Source organism: Schistocerca piceifrons, chromosome 9 (genome assembly GCF_021461385.2).
Source record: "Schistocerca piceifrons isolate TAMUIC-IGC-003096 chromosome 9, iqSchPice1.1, whole genome shotgun sequence".
Taxonomy (NCBI): Eukaryota; Metazoa; Arthropoda; class Insecta; order Orthoptera; family Acrididae; genus Schistocerca; species Schistocerca piceifrons.
In genome coordinates this window covers 221,149,093-221,162,620 of record NC_060146.1, presented here as the reverse complement: position 1 = coordinate 221,162,620, position 13,528 = coordinate 221,149,093, and the positions used below count along the sequence as shown (strand labels likewise).

Here is a 13,528-nt window from a genome sequence, read left to right as displayed (position 1 = left end):
ACTATTTGGTAAGTGACCAAAGACTTTAGTGCCAGTATAATTCACCCCTTTCTGTGCCAAAGTTAGATTTAATCTTGAATAGTGAAGATCGTCCTTTCTCCTAGTATTGTAGTTATGCACACTGCTATTACTTTTGAATTGGGTTTGGTTGTTAATAACAAATTTCATAAGAGAGTATATATACTGAGAAGCTACTGTGAATATCCCTAGATCCTTAAATAAATGTCTGCAGGATGATCTTGGGTGGACTCCAGCTATTATTCTGATTACACGCTTTTGTGCAATAAATAATTTATTCCTCAGTGATGAATTACCCCAAAATATGATGCCATATGAAAGCAATGAGTGAAAATAGGCGTAGTAAGCTAATTTACTAAGATGTTTATCACCAAAATTTGCAATGACCCTTATTGCATAAGTAGCTGAACTCAAACGTTTCAGCAGATCATCAATGTGTTTCTTCCAATTTAATCTCTCATCAATGGACATACGTAAAAATTTGGAATATTCTACCTTAGCTATATGCTTCTGATTAAGGTCTATATTTATTAATGGCGTCATACCATTCACTGTACGGAACTGTATGTACTGTGTCTTATCAAAATTCAGTGAGAGTCCATTTACAAGGAACCACTTAGTAATTTTCTGAAAGACAGTATTGACAATTTCATCAGTTAATTCTTGTTTGCCACACTCTAGAACAGGTCACATGAGTGATTTGTAAGCAATCTCCTCTGTAGACCGATTGCACTTCCCCAGTATTCTATCAACAAACCGAAGTCTAACACCTGCTTTACTCATGACTGAACCTATGTGATCATTCCATTTCACATACCTGCAAAGTGTTACATCCAGGTATTTGTATAAGCTGCCCAGTGACACACTGATATTACAGTCACAGGATTCTACATTTTTTTAGTTTTGTGAAGTGCGCAATTTTACATTTCTGAACATTTAAAGCAAGTTGTCAGTCTTTGCACAACTTTCAAATATCATCACAATCTGACTTAATATTTATGCAGCTTCTTTCAGACAGTGCTCCATCAAAGATTACTGCATCATCTGCAAAAAATCTGACTTTACTTTTAATATTGTCTGCAAGGTCATTATACACAACATGAACAGAAAGAGTCCCATCACACTTCCCTGGGGCATGCCTGAAGTTACTTCTACATCTGATGATGACCCTCCGTCCAAGATGACATGCTGTGCCCTCCCTAACAAAAAGTCCTCAATCCAGTCACCAATTTCACTTGACAACCCATATGATCATACTTTTGGCAGTAAGCATAGGTGTGATACTGAGTCAAATGCTTTTTGGAAATCAAGAAATGCTGTATCTACCTGACTGACTTGATCCAAAACTTTCAGTATGTCATAAGAGAAAAGTGCGAGTTGAGTTTCATACGATCGATGTTTTCGAAATCCATACTGGTTGGTATTGAGGAGGAGGTTATTCTGTTCAAGATACCTCATTACATTTGAGCTCAGAATACATCCTAAGGTTCTACAGCAAATTGATGTCAGGGATATTGAACAGTAGTTTTATGGATCACTTCTACTACCCTTCTTGTAGATGGGTGTTACTTGTGATTTTTCCCAAAAAGTGAGGGATCTATGATAAATTATGGTTCAAAGTGGGGCTAAGGTGCAAATTCAGTACAGAATCTGACAAGGATTCCATCAGGCCCTGGGTCTTTGTTCAGTTTTAACAATTTCGGCTGTTTCTCAACACCACTGGCACTAATCCTTATTTCAGTCATCTTTTCAGTGGTTCGAGGGTTAAATTGGGGCAATTCTCAATTCTACTGTGTTTTGCTTTGTAAAGGAATATTTGAAAACTGAGTTAAGCATTTCAGCTTTTACTCTGTTGCCCTCAGTTTCATTTCGTGTCTCATTCGCTAGGGACTGGACACTAACTTTGGTGCCATTAACAGCCTTTATATGCAGGCAGGATTTTTTAGGGTTTTGTGAAAAATCATTTGACAACATTCGGCTACAGTAGTCATTGAAGGCATCACACATTGCCCTCTCGACAGCCAAATGTGTTTCATTCAGCATCTCTGTAACTATAGTCCTATACTTTGTTTTACATCTGTTATGCAGTTATCTCCGCTTCTTCACAGTGACTGTATACTACGGAGGTTCCCTCCCACTATGGACTTTTCTACTGGGTACGTATCCATCCAGTGCATGGTCAACTTTTCTTTTAAACTTGAGCCACAATTCCTTTACACGCTCCTGCCTTTTGCTGAAAGTTTCAAGTTACTCACTGAGATATGACACTGTTAATTTTTTATCTACTTTACAGAAAGTATATATCTTTCTGCTTGTTTTAATTGTCCTTTGTACTGCGGCAATCATTGTTGTCACAATTGCACCGTGTTCACTGATAGTAATTTCAATGCGGATGTCCTCAAAGTGGACAGGTCTGTCTGATGCCATTAGATTCAATATATTTTCATTGTGAGTGGGTTCCTAGGTATCTGTTCTAGGTAGTTTCCAGATCATTCAAAGCAAAAAAAGTCTAGTAAATTATGGGTTCTAAAATGCATACCTTGAGAGCTACAAGCACTGTATAACACATCTCATTTTCAGTACACGTGCTCACAGCTTTTAAGGTCTTTAGAGCCAATGTTTACCATCTGGATTCTTCCTCCAGATACCAGTTTCTCAGAACTCTGCAGGTGGGAACTAGCATTACAACGTGTCCTTGGTTCTTACCACCCACCAGGCCTAATTTACATTGATTTCTTCCGTCTCAGCATTTCTTCACAGTAACTACTCCTTTACTCACTTCGTTTTAGTTTTCAGCATCTTTTTTTCTTACCTGTCTATTTTTTGCCATCCCCTCCCACCTCTGTTACATACAACATAATTAGCTTTTCACTCTTATTAACTCACACGCAATGTTTTAGCAGTAATCTCTGTCTTTCATATCACCCTTTCTTTCACCTCCAAGCTCTCAGGTTTACATATCTCGTGCGTTGCAGTCCCCAACAGTCAGTCTTTCCTCCTCATCCCATCCAGTAAGTCTCCCGTGACATACGGTTCTGAGTGACTTTTTCAAAATCTACCACTTTTCCTAGACCTCTGCAGTCCTTTTCCTTCACCCCTTTTTGTTCCACTTCAACCCTCCTGCCTGAAGAAAGAGCCACTGGCTCTTAAAGCTTGCCTATGACCACCTTCTCTTACGTGTGTGTTCTGCCACCACTTGATGAGCATATTTTTTATCTATCCAATTACATTAAACTGCCAAAAATTGTTTTCATTGTTATAATCTATCCTTTTCATGATTTTATCTTTACAGTCAGCATGTTTTGGTGAAATTTTCATTAAGAATTATTCCCTAGCGATGATATTTTGAATTTATTCGCTGTCATTTAAACAGAGGTCAACAAACAGTGAAATTGGGCAAGTGTTTCAATAATTACATACTCAGTCGGAGGAGGGATATTATTAACTGGAATGACAAGAATGACCAATTCACTTGGGAGACAGTTTAAAAAAACTAAGTACATTTCCTTGTATTGGGAGTGTGCTAATTGTTTTTTGAACCAGGTAACAGAGAGAAAGTGCTAATATGAAGTCTGTTTTGCCTGAGGACACAATGGAGGAAACAGTACGGTAGCTTCACTGTACACCTGAGGAACTCCACTCTCATTAGAAAATAACCAAATTAAACTTCTAACCTGAAATCTTTCTTTGTTCACAGACACAACTAAATCCAAAATAATCAGTAAGGTCCACATGTACCATTTTAAAAACATTCATTTGAACTGTTCTTGTAACTGGAATTCCATATATGTGCTTAAATTATTAACACAGTAATACTTTTTAACTGCAGAGAGACAACAGCTAGGCAGGAATTGACACAGTAAGGGGAAATTCATAGTACTTCTGGCAAAAACACTTAAAGTGGAAATGACTGGTCCTTGATTTCTGGACCTTCATGTTTATTTGTATCAAAGGGAAAATTCATTTGGGAAAACTATTAAAAATTACAAGCAGCCAGAATGGCTGGACAATACTTACCTTCAAGAGGCAAAATTCCAAGTACTGCTGACAGATCCATTTACAAGGTGTAGAAAAAAACTACACCCAGCTTTCAGGAATGAGGTTTGAAAGAAGTGGTGGCTCACTCAGGATCCCATATTGTGAGGGACTACTTTCCGAGGGAAAGAACACATTACAGCCCAAAGAGATAGGTTTAGTATTTTCTGCTTTAACTGTTTTATATAGGCTGTATTAGGAATTTTATCTCCTGGAGGTAATACTGGATAGCTATTTCCTTTCCCTATTATTTCAACAGTTTCTCCATCAATTTCCTATTCCATAATATTTTTAACTTTTGTACATGTGATATTATAGAAAATAAACAAATTGACTAAAGCACAATCTGTCATTGAGAACATATACAACAGGAAAGGTCTCTAGTAGCTACAAAATTAAAACATTTACAGAACAAGAAGTAATATGTCGGAATGAAATCACTTTCAAAACAACTAACAGAAAACTGGAGACAGAAAGAAGTATAATAAAAAAGTGCATCAGAAAACTGACATTGTAGACTAGCTTCCAATGAATCAAATGGAACCAGTAACGCGCATGAGGAGAAAGCAATTCATTTCATTCTTTAGACAGCTAATTAGGACAACACAAAACAAAATGACCACAGGAATTATAGAGACATTATGGAGCAACAGTGTATCTTTAATCTCCTATTGTAAGTTGTAGTCCCTCATATCCTCATTTATTTTCATAATTCATTAAAGTGAATCTTGACTTTCTTTCAAGATCTGATAGAAAAATAACCCTTTTTCTAAAACAGAATAACCTGATATTAAAATGTTTGATAGGGTAGCACAAGTTTTGTAAACAACATACAAATTAAATACATGTGTTATTTAATAATACACTTTACTGGACAACATATACACAAAATATACTCTGACCACAAAAAGTAACAACAATAGTGGATCACTATTAACAAGGCTACAGATACAACAATACTGAGAACACGCCTGTTTAATAACAGAACACAACAAAATGATCACAGTTCTTATTGGTTCACAGATAACAATGAACTTTCAGTTTCTATTTTCTGGCAGGAGTTATGGGAAAACACTACGGTCCTTAAAGCATTTTCTGGGGGATTCTACAGTACCTGCCCTCCATATATACTGCCTACACCACAGTCCTTAAATTTGCAATCATCGTACATAGTTTAAGTACCATCACAAAAAAGCCTTAAGAACTGGAATGTACACAATACACTCAATATAGAAAACATGAATCCATATTACATACAGAGAACAGATATTAGAAATTTCACACTTTCAGCAGTATAATTTTGCTAGGTTACTTGTATATTACAGACACCCGTGTAAAATAATATATACCATCTACCATAGGTGTGAATGACAGTAGTGCCATAAATGTCAGACTAATTTTCAGAGAATTTTCAAATGTAAGCTAAAAGTGTTCAACCATGATAAAAATACTAGAAAAATATACCAGGTATTGCTTTCACCTTTAATAGCCACCAAGACAATGCAACAAGTTTCAAAATACCCTATAAAACTATTGAGATGTCATGGCAACAAAAATGTTGATAAATATTGTCACTGTGAAGATTCAAGATATTACTGGAATGGATATGCACAAATTTCAATGGGTGGAATGTATTATTCACAGCCAGGAATTTTATCCTGAGCATTCGAACGGACCATGCTCATCTCTGACCAACCACAGGTGGTCAATAACTGCTCCTTCCTGTAAAGATAAAAAGTTTTAGTTTATTGTGTGATAGAGATCATAAATCAAACACTCATACTGAATTAATGAGTAATTTTATTGTTTGTCTTTGTCTACCTTAATTATAAGGAGGAAAAACCAAAGAGAATTCTTACGTCATGTGATTCACACATTAGCAGAAACACAAAAGTATCTTTACCAAAGCAAACATTTGAAGTCTCTTATAAGCTTGAGCCCACAATTATAGATTAGATTTAATTTGCAAACTCATTTTTCTTGCACTAGGTTGTTTTAATTTGAAATGAAAGCTTTACTTCACTAGCAATTAGCTACTTGTGCTCCCTTCAGAATTATCAAGCAACAGCAAAAAAGTTTCAAAAGAGTTATGTACGAGTCCTTGTTGATGTGTTACAATCCACAAAGCAGTACGAAACATTTAAACATAAACAGCACTTTTACATTACCATCAAACGTCACATTGAGGTGTTTACGATAATAGGAATTCTACTAATAAAAACAAACAATGGAAAATCCAGGCTGGAGTATCAACAGTATAAGACAAAGCTAAGATTGCTACTTACCATCAAGATGACACATTAATTTGCAACCAGGTACAACTAAAACACTTAGGCCCTACTCATTAACTTTTGGCCACGGCCTTCATCACAAAAGGAAACACGCACACACTCATTTGCACAAGCATCCCAAAGACAGCAAGGGCAAGTAGGTGTGGGAACTATTGTAAAATCAGCTCACGCACTTGAGGTGGTCACAAGAATAGTGTACAGATGAATGGGAATGAAAGTTGATGAGCAGTTTGGCTTTTAAGAAAGGTAAAGGGAACAGAAAAGCTATAATGATGTGAATTTACCATGGAGGCAAAAGTTAAGAAAAACCATAGTACTTTTTTATGGGTGAGGGGGGGGGGGGGGTAAAGTAGTTGCAAATGTTTGAAATTTTCAAAATTAGGTATACACTACAGTGAAAGGTGGGTTATATATAATGTGCACATGAACTGCAAAAGAACAACAGAAGGAAGAGCAAGGAACGTGAAGCGACAGGTGCAGCATACAAGCAGGTTTGACAGACTCTGCCAAAGGAGTTATCTTAGATGACAGGGTAGGGATGCGGGTAAACTGAAAGGAATTGTCTGGAAATGATCATATAAAGGCAGTATCTGGCATGAGAGTGCCAATTTGGTGGAAATGAGAATGCATCTCATTTTAGAATACTAGAATAAAGCTAGGGCTACGCAATAGGAAACAGCATTACATGAAAGAGAAAAAGGATGGGAGTAAACATGTTTCAAAAGCCACTCTGCGAGCAGAATGCTATATTAGCCAGACATGATGAAAGATTTAGCCCAACATTTGCTAAATTTGACTGATTAAACACAATAATTTTATTTTACTTACACGTCTAGTTCCATAGGATCAAATTGAGAAGCAACTCTCCAAGGTCATGGAATGTGTCAGTGCATGAAATTAAAACATAAAAGTAATAACACATAAAATAAAATGTTTATGAACCCAAAAAAAGTCAAGCCACAAGTTTAAGTAAACGCAATCAACAATAACATAAGAATCAACTTAATTTTTCAAGGAACTCTTCAACAGAATAGGAGGAGTGACCCACTAGGAAACTCTTCAGTTTAGATTTCAAAGTGCATGGATTACTGCTATGATTTTTGAATTCTTGTGGTTGTTGTTGTTGTGGTCTTCAGTCCTGAGACTGGTTTGATGCAGCTCTCCATGCTACTCTATCCTGTGCAAGCTTCTTCATCTCCCAGTACCTACTGCAGCCTACATCCTTCTGAATCTGCTTAGTGTATTCATCTCTTGGTCTCCCTCTACGATTTTTACCCTCCACGCTGCCCTCCAATACTAAATTGGTGATCCCTTGATGCCTCAGAACATGTCCTACCAACCGATCCCTTCTTCTAGTCAAGTTGTGCCACAAGCTCCTCTTCTCCCCAATTCTATTCAATACCTCCTCATTAATTATGTGGTCTACCCATCTAATCTTCAGCATTCTTCTGTAGCACCACATTTCGAAAGCTTCTATTCTCTTCTTGTCTAAACTATTTATCATCCACGTTTCACTTCCATACATGGCTATACTCCATACAAATACTTTCAGAAACTACTTCCTGACACTTAAATCTACACTCGATGTTAACAAATTTCTCTTCTTGAGAAACGCTTTCCTTGCCATTACCAGTCTACTTTTTATATCCTCTCTACTTCGACCATCATCAGTTTTTTGCTCCCCAAATAGCAAAACTCCTTTACTACTTTAAGTGTCTCATTTCCTAATCTAATTCCCTCAGCATCATCCGACTTAATTCGACTACATTCCATTATCCTAGTTTTGCTTTTGTTGATCTTTATCTTATATCCTCCTTTCAAGAGACTGTCCATTCCGTTCAACTGCTCTTCCAAGTCCTTTGCTGTCTCTGACAGAATTACAATGTCATCTGCGAACCTCAAAGTTTTTATTTCTTCTCCATGGATTTTAATTCCTACTCCAAATCTTTCTTTTGTTTCCTTTATTGCTTGCTCAATATACAGATTGAATAACATTGGGGATAGGCTACAACCCTGTCTCACTCCCTTCCTAACCACTGCTTCCCTTTCATACCCCTCGACTCTTATAACTGCCATCTGCTTTCTGTACAAATTGTAAATAGCCTTTCGCTCCCTGGATTTTATCCCTGCCACCTTCAGAATTTGAAAGAGAGTATTCCAATCAACATTGTCAAAAGCTTTCTCTAATACTACAAATGCTAGAAACGTAGGTTTGCCTTTCCGTAATCTTTCTTCTAAGGTAAGTCGTAGGGTCAGTATTGCCTCACGTGTTCCAAAATTTCTACGGAATCCAAACTGACCTTCCCCGAGGTCGGGTTCTATCAGTTTTTCCATTCGTCTGTAAAGAATTCGCGTTAGTATTTTGCAGCTGTGACTTATTAAACTGATAGTTCGGTAATTTTCACATCTGTCAACACCTGCTTTCTTTGGGATTGGAATTATTACATTCTTCTTGAAGTCTGAGGGTGTTTCGCCTGTCTCATACATCTTGCTCACTAGATGGTAGAGTTTTGTCAGGACTGTCTCTCCCAAGGCTGTCAGTAGTTCTAATGGAATGTTGTCTACTCCAGGGGCCTTGTTTCAGTACTCTGTCAAACTCTTCACACAGTATCATATCTCCAATTTCATCTTCATCTACATCCTCTTCCATTTCCATAATATTGTCGTCAAGTACATCGCCCTTGTATAGTCCCTCTATATACTCCTTCCACGTTTCTGCTTTCCCTTCTTTGCTCAGAACTGGGTTTCCATCAAAGATTCTTGTGGTAGCTTATTGAAAATGGATGCAGCAGTATACTGCATACCTTTCTGCACAAGAATTAAAGAAGTCCGATCCAAATGCAGGTTTGATTTCTGCCGAGTATTAACTCAGTGAAAGCTGCTTACTCTTGGGAATAAGCTGATATTGTTAACAAGAAACAACAGTAAAGAAAAAATATATATTAAGAGGCCAATGTCAAAATACACAGACTAGTGAACAGGGGTCAACAAGAGGTTCGTGACCTTACACCACTTATTGCCCGAACTGCCCGTTTCTGAGACAAAAATATCCTTTTAGAATGGGAAGAGTCACCCCAAAATATAATACCATACGACGTAAGCAAATGAAAATAAGTAAAGTAGACCAATTTTCGTGTCGAACTATCACTTACTTCAGATACCATTCAAATAGTAAAAGTGGTAGCATTAAGGTTCTGAACTATATCCTGAATGTGGGCTTCCCGTGACAGTTTACTATCTGTCTGAACAACTACAAGTTTGAACTGTCTGTTCCACTAATCATATGCCCATTTTTTGAAATTAAAACGTTGGTTTTTGTTGAATTGTGTGTTAGTTTTTACAGTTTCTGAAACTTACTGTGATTTAGCGTTAGTTTATTTTCTACAAGCCATGAGCTTATGTCGTGAACTGCACTATTTGGAACAGAGCCAATGTTGCACATGGCATCCTTTACTACCACACAAGTGTTATCAGCAAACAGAAATATTTTAGAGTTACCCATAATACTAGATGGCATATCATTTCTATAAATAACGAACAGGAGTGGCCCCAACAATGATACCCGGGGGAACCCCCATTTGACTGTACCCCACATCACAGCCATTCTCAACAGACGTTTTGCTGTCTTGCTGAAGTAAGAGGTAAACCAATTGTGAGCTACTCCCTGTATTCCGTAATGGCCCAACTTCTGGAACAATATTTTGTGATCAAAAGAATCAAAGGCCTCATTTAAATCAAAAAATATGCCTAGTGTTTGAAACCTTTTGTTTAATCCATCCAGTACCTCAAGAGAAAAGAGAATATAGTATTTTCAGTCGTTAAATCACTTTGAAAGCCAAACTGTACACTTGATAGCAAATTATGTGATATAAAATGCTAAATTATCCTTACATACAAAGCCTTTTCAATAACTTTAGCAAACAGTGATGGCATAGAAATTTGTATACATTATTACTTTCTCCATTTTTATAAAGCGGCTTTACTACTGAGTACTTTAATCATTCAGGAAACTGACCATTCTTAAAGGAGGAATTACAAATATTTCTAGGTACGGGGCTAACATGTGCAGCACAGTACTTTAATATTCTGCTAGGTATTCCATCACGTCCATGAGAGTCATTAGTCTTCAGTGATTTAATTACTGACTTAGTCTCGACCTTGTCTGTGAGGAGTATTTCAGACATCTCAAAAAGGCATTTTCCAAGATAGTTACATGATTCTCTGTAGAAATTAAGTTTTTACTTAATTCACCAGCAATGCTCAGAAAATGACTGTTAAATAATGGACACATATCCGACTTATCAGTAACAAGAATGTTTAAACTATGGACTGACTTTATATCATTGACCTTGTGCTGCTGACCAGACACTTCCTTCACAACTGATCACATGGTTTTAATTTTATCCTGTGAATTAGCTATTGCATTTGCATACCACATACTCTTTGGCTTCCTAATAAGCTTTATAACCACCTTACAATACTGTTTGTAATGGGCTACCATAGCTTGATTGTGACTACTTCTCAACTTTGTTATTGCTCCTTCTTTGTTCTACAGGGTATCCTTATCCCACTAGTCAGCCACTCAGGCTGCCTCTTGAGCTAGTAACACATTTAGGACGTTTTAGCGGAAAGTAACTCTCAAAGAGCACTATAAATGTCCTGCTGCTCTTGTTCCTTAATGAGGTTTAAAAACTCTCTATTGCCATTGGATTAGCTTTCCTACATAGTTTTTAATTACATGTGACATTTGTTTGAGTACAAAAGCCTTTTAGTGTCAAAATTTGTGCATCATGGTCTGAAAGACAATTCACCCTTTCATTAACAGAATGCCCATCTAGTAATGAAGAATGAATAAAAATATTGTCGATAGTTATGCTACTGTTCCCCTTCACCCTAGTTGGGAAAAACATGATCTGCATCAGATCATATGAGATCTACCAACATCCTTTTTCTTGCACAATCATATACAAAATTAATACTGAAGTCACCACATATAACTAATTTTTAGTACTTCCTATAAGTGAACTAACAACCTTCTCTAGCTTGAGCAGAGTTAGGGGACCTATAAACAACAACAATTAGAAGTTAATAGTTTCATTAAATTCAACTGCCCCTGCACAACATTTAAATATCTGTTCAGTGCAGTGCCTCGATATGTCAATGGACTCAAACAGAATACTGTTTTTTTATGTACATTGCCACTCCCCCGCTCTGCAAGGAACTCCATGAAAACCAGCCAGCTAATCTGTATCCTGGTAAAGGAAGCCTCTCAATTGTCAAATTATTTAAGTGGTGTAGTGATATATCACTAATGTCAGGATCAACATCTATAAGCAGTTCACTAACTTATCTCTAATACCTCTTATATTTTTTAGGAAATATGTTAATTCCTTCACTACTTGGCTACCTGACACCCTCTGAAGCTGATTTCTTAGTTAGAGGGACTTCCTTTAAGCAGTTATACCTATCAGCTGGCTTCAATCTAAAAAAGGTGCAGCTCTAACACCAAATACTGCAGGAATTTTTCCACGAGTGGTCCCAGTACATTGTCACCTATAAGCTTTGCCAGACTCCCCTTCCCCATACCTACTGAGGTGCAGGCATGCCTAGTGAAACCTGATCTACTGATAGACTCAACTAAATCCCAAAGTAGATGCCCCAGGAGAAAAAGGACACCACCTAAAAGTTGGGAGTCCCAATCCAGACTGATACACACAGTGAACCTGAACTTCAACAACAAAGTAACGAAGGCTGTTCAGATATTTTCTGAGTATTTTCTTATGAAGGACTCATGGCTTGTTAGGCTGTGACAGGATTTAATTTCTTAGCCCTTTTAACTTTGTATCTATACTGCAACTCAAGTATCTGCACAACAGCATATCTCTCAACAGTATGTGCTGTATGCCTTGTCTTGTCTGGAAACTTCTCACAGTATTCGCTGTTATCAATGGTAGCACCTGTGTGTGTGTGTTTTTTTGTTTGTTGGCGAAGGCCAATGGCCAAAAGCTTTGATTGTGAGAGTCTTTTTGTTGTCCCCATCTGCGACTCAGCATCTCCGCTATATGGTATATGAGTAACAACTTTCCTTCTCATAATACTGTTACATTCCATCCAGGATATTCCATTGTTTGATTCAAACTAAAGTCTTAGTTCACACCTTACAGTATTTTACAATGATAGTTTTCAGATAATAGCTTGTTAACCCTCTGTTTGAAGGGTTTAGAGTTGCTAATGAAGTTTTGGCAGAGTAAAGCAAAACAAATTATGCATCTCTTAATTTCCATCAACTTCCTTGGTAGAACATCCAAATTTAAGTATACAACCTAGAGCCAGACTAGGACAGGAAGCAGCAGACAACAATGTGGTCACTCTTAATGTTACACAAAATCACATCATTAACAGAGTGCCAGGAAGGGAAACTCACCCAATACATCTAAGAAATGAGCTCAGAAAATCCATCTTATACAACTCTGGGAAAATAATTTGAATTACAAGTATCACAAATTGATATTCCATACAAACATTGGACAAGTCCTGTGTCAAATTTGCAGTGTATAGGTGAATCCCACACCTAACTGGAATTAGTAGATGATTAATCTCATGGTGAAATCTCGCCATAGGAACTTTGTGGTTAGAAGTACCTCTCTACTTCATTCATGTGTGCAGAAATACTCTCATATTCTAGAAATTTCTACCTTCAATGCTTCCTAAGGCAATACACATGAAGTTCTTGGGTCCTCCCTCTGTCAAATCACACAGCAGCAATATTGCAAAATTTATACACAGATAAGCTGCTCAGTATTTTCATTCAGTGACAGGTGGGAGGAGTGGAAGGAAGACTTGTTTGTGTTGCATCAGCTTAATTCAGAGTGTCACAGTGAGGTCTCTCAAAGGATTTTTCTTATCGTGTGCCAACACCCGAGATATTGGACGATGTTTGCGACAGAAGAAAAAGCTGATTACAGGCAAACTTTAACAAATCAGCGATCAGTAAGAAATACATATATAAAGAAACATTTCTGACAAAGACTTTGGTAGGGTCAATTCTCCAGTTTTGGTCACTACCACATTTATGCCCACTTTGATGTAATTAATGAATTTTTAAGATTGTTTTCAATACCAGAAAGTCTTAAAATAGCTTATTATAAACAACACGAAATATACTACTCAAACAAATAGTGGAA

General features: G+C 37.1%; 1 protein-coding gene across 1 annotated transcript in view; it reads right to left on the bottom strand.

Annotated features, from left to right (window-relative positions):
• Positions 1-4,903: 4,903 nt before the first annotated feature.
• The window catches only part of LOC124717031 (acid phosphatase type 7), a 106,487-nt gene continuing 97,862 nt past the window's right edge, over positions 4,904-13,528 (bottom strand). Inside the window, exon 9 of the mRNA XM_047243686.1 lies at positions 4,904-5,775. Coding sequence (XP_047099642.1) covers positions 5,707-5,775 — 69 coding nt within the window. The 3' untranslated portion in view covers positions 4,904-5,706. The remainder of the gene's footprint in view (positions 5,776-13,528) is intronic.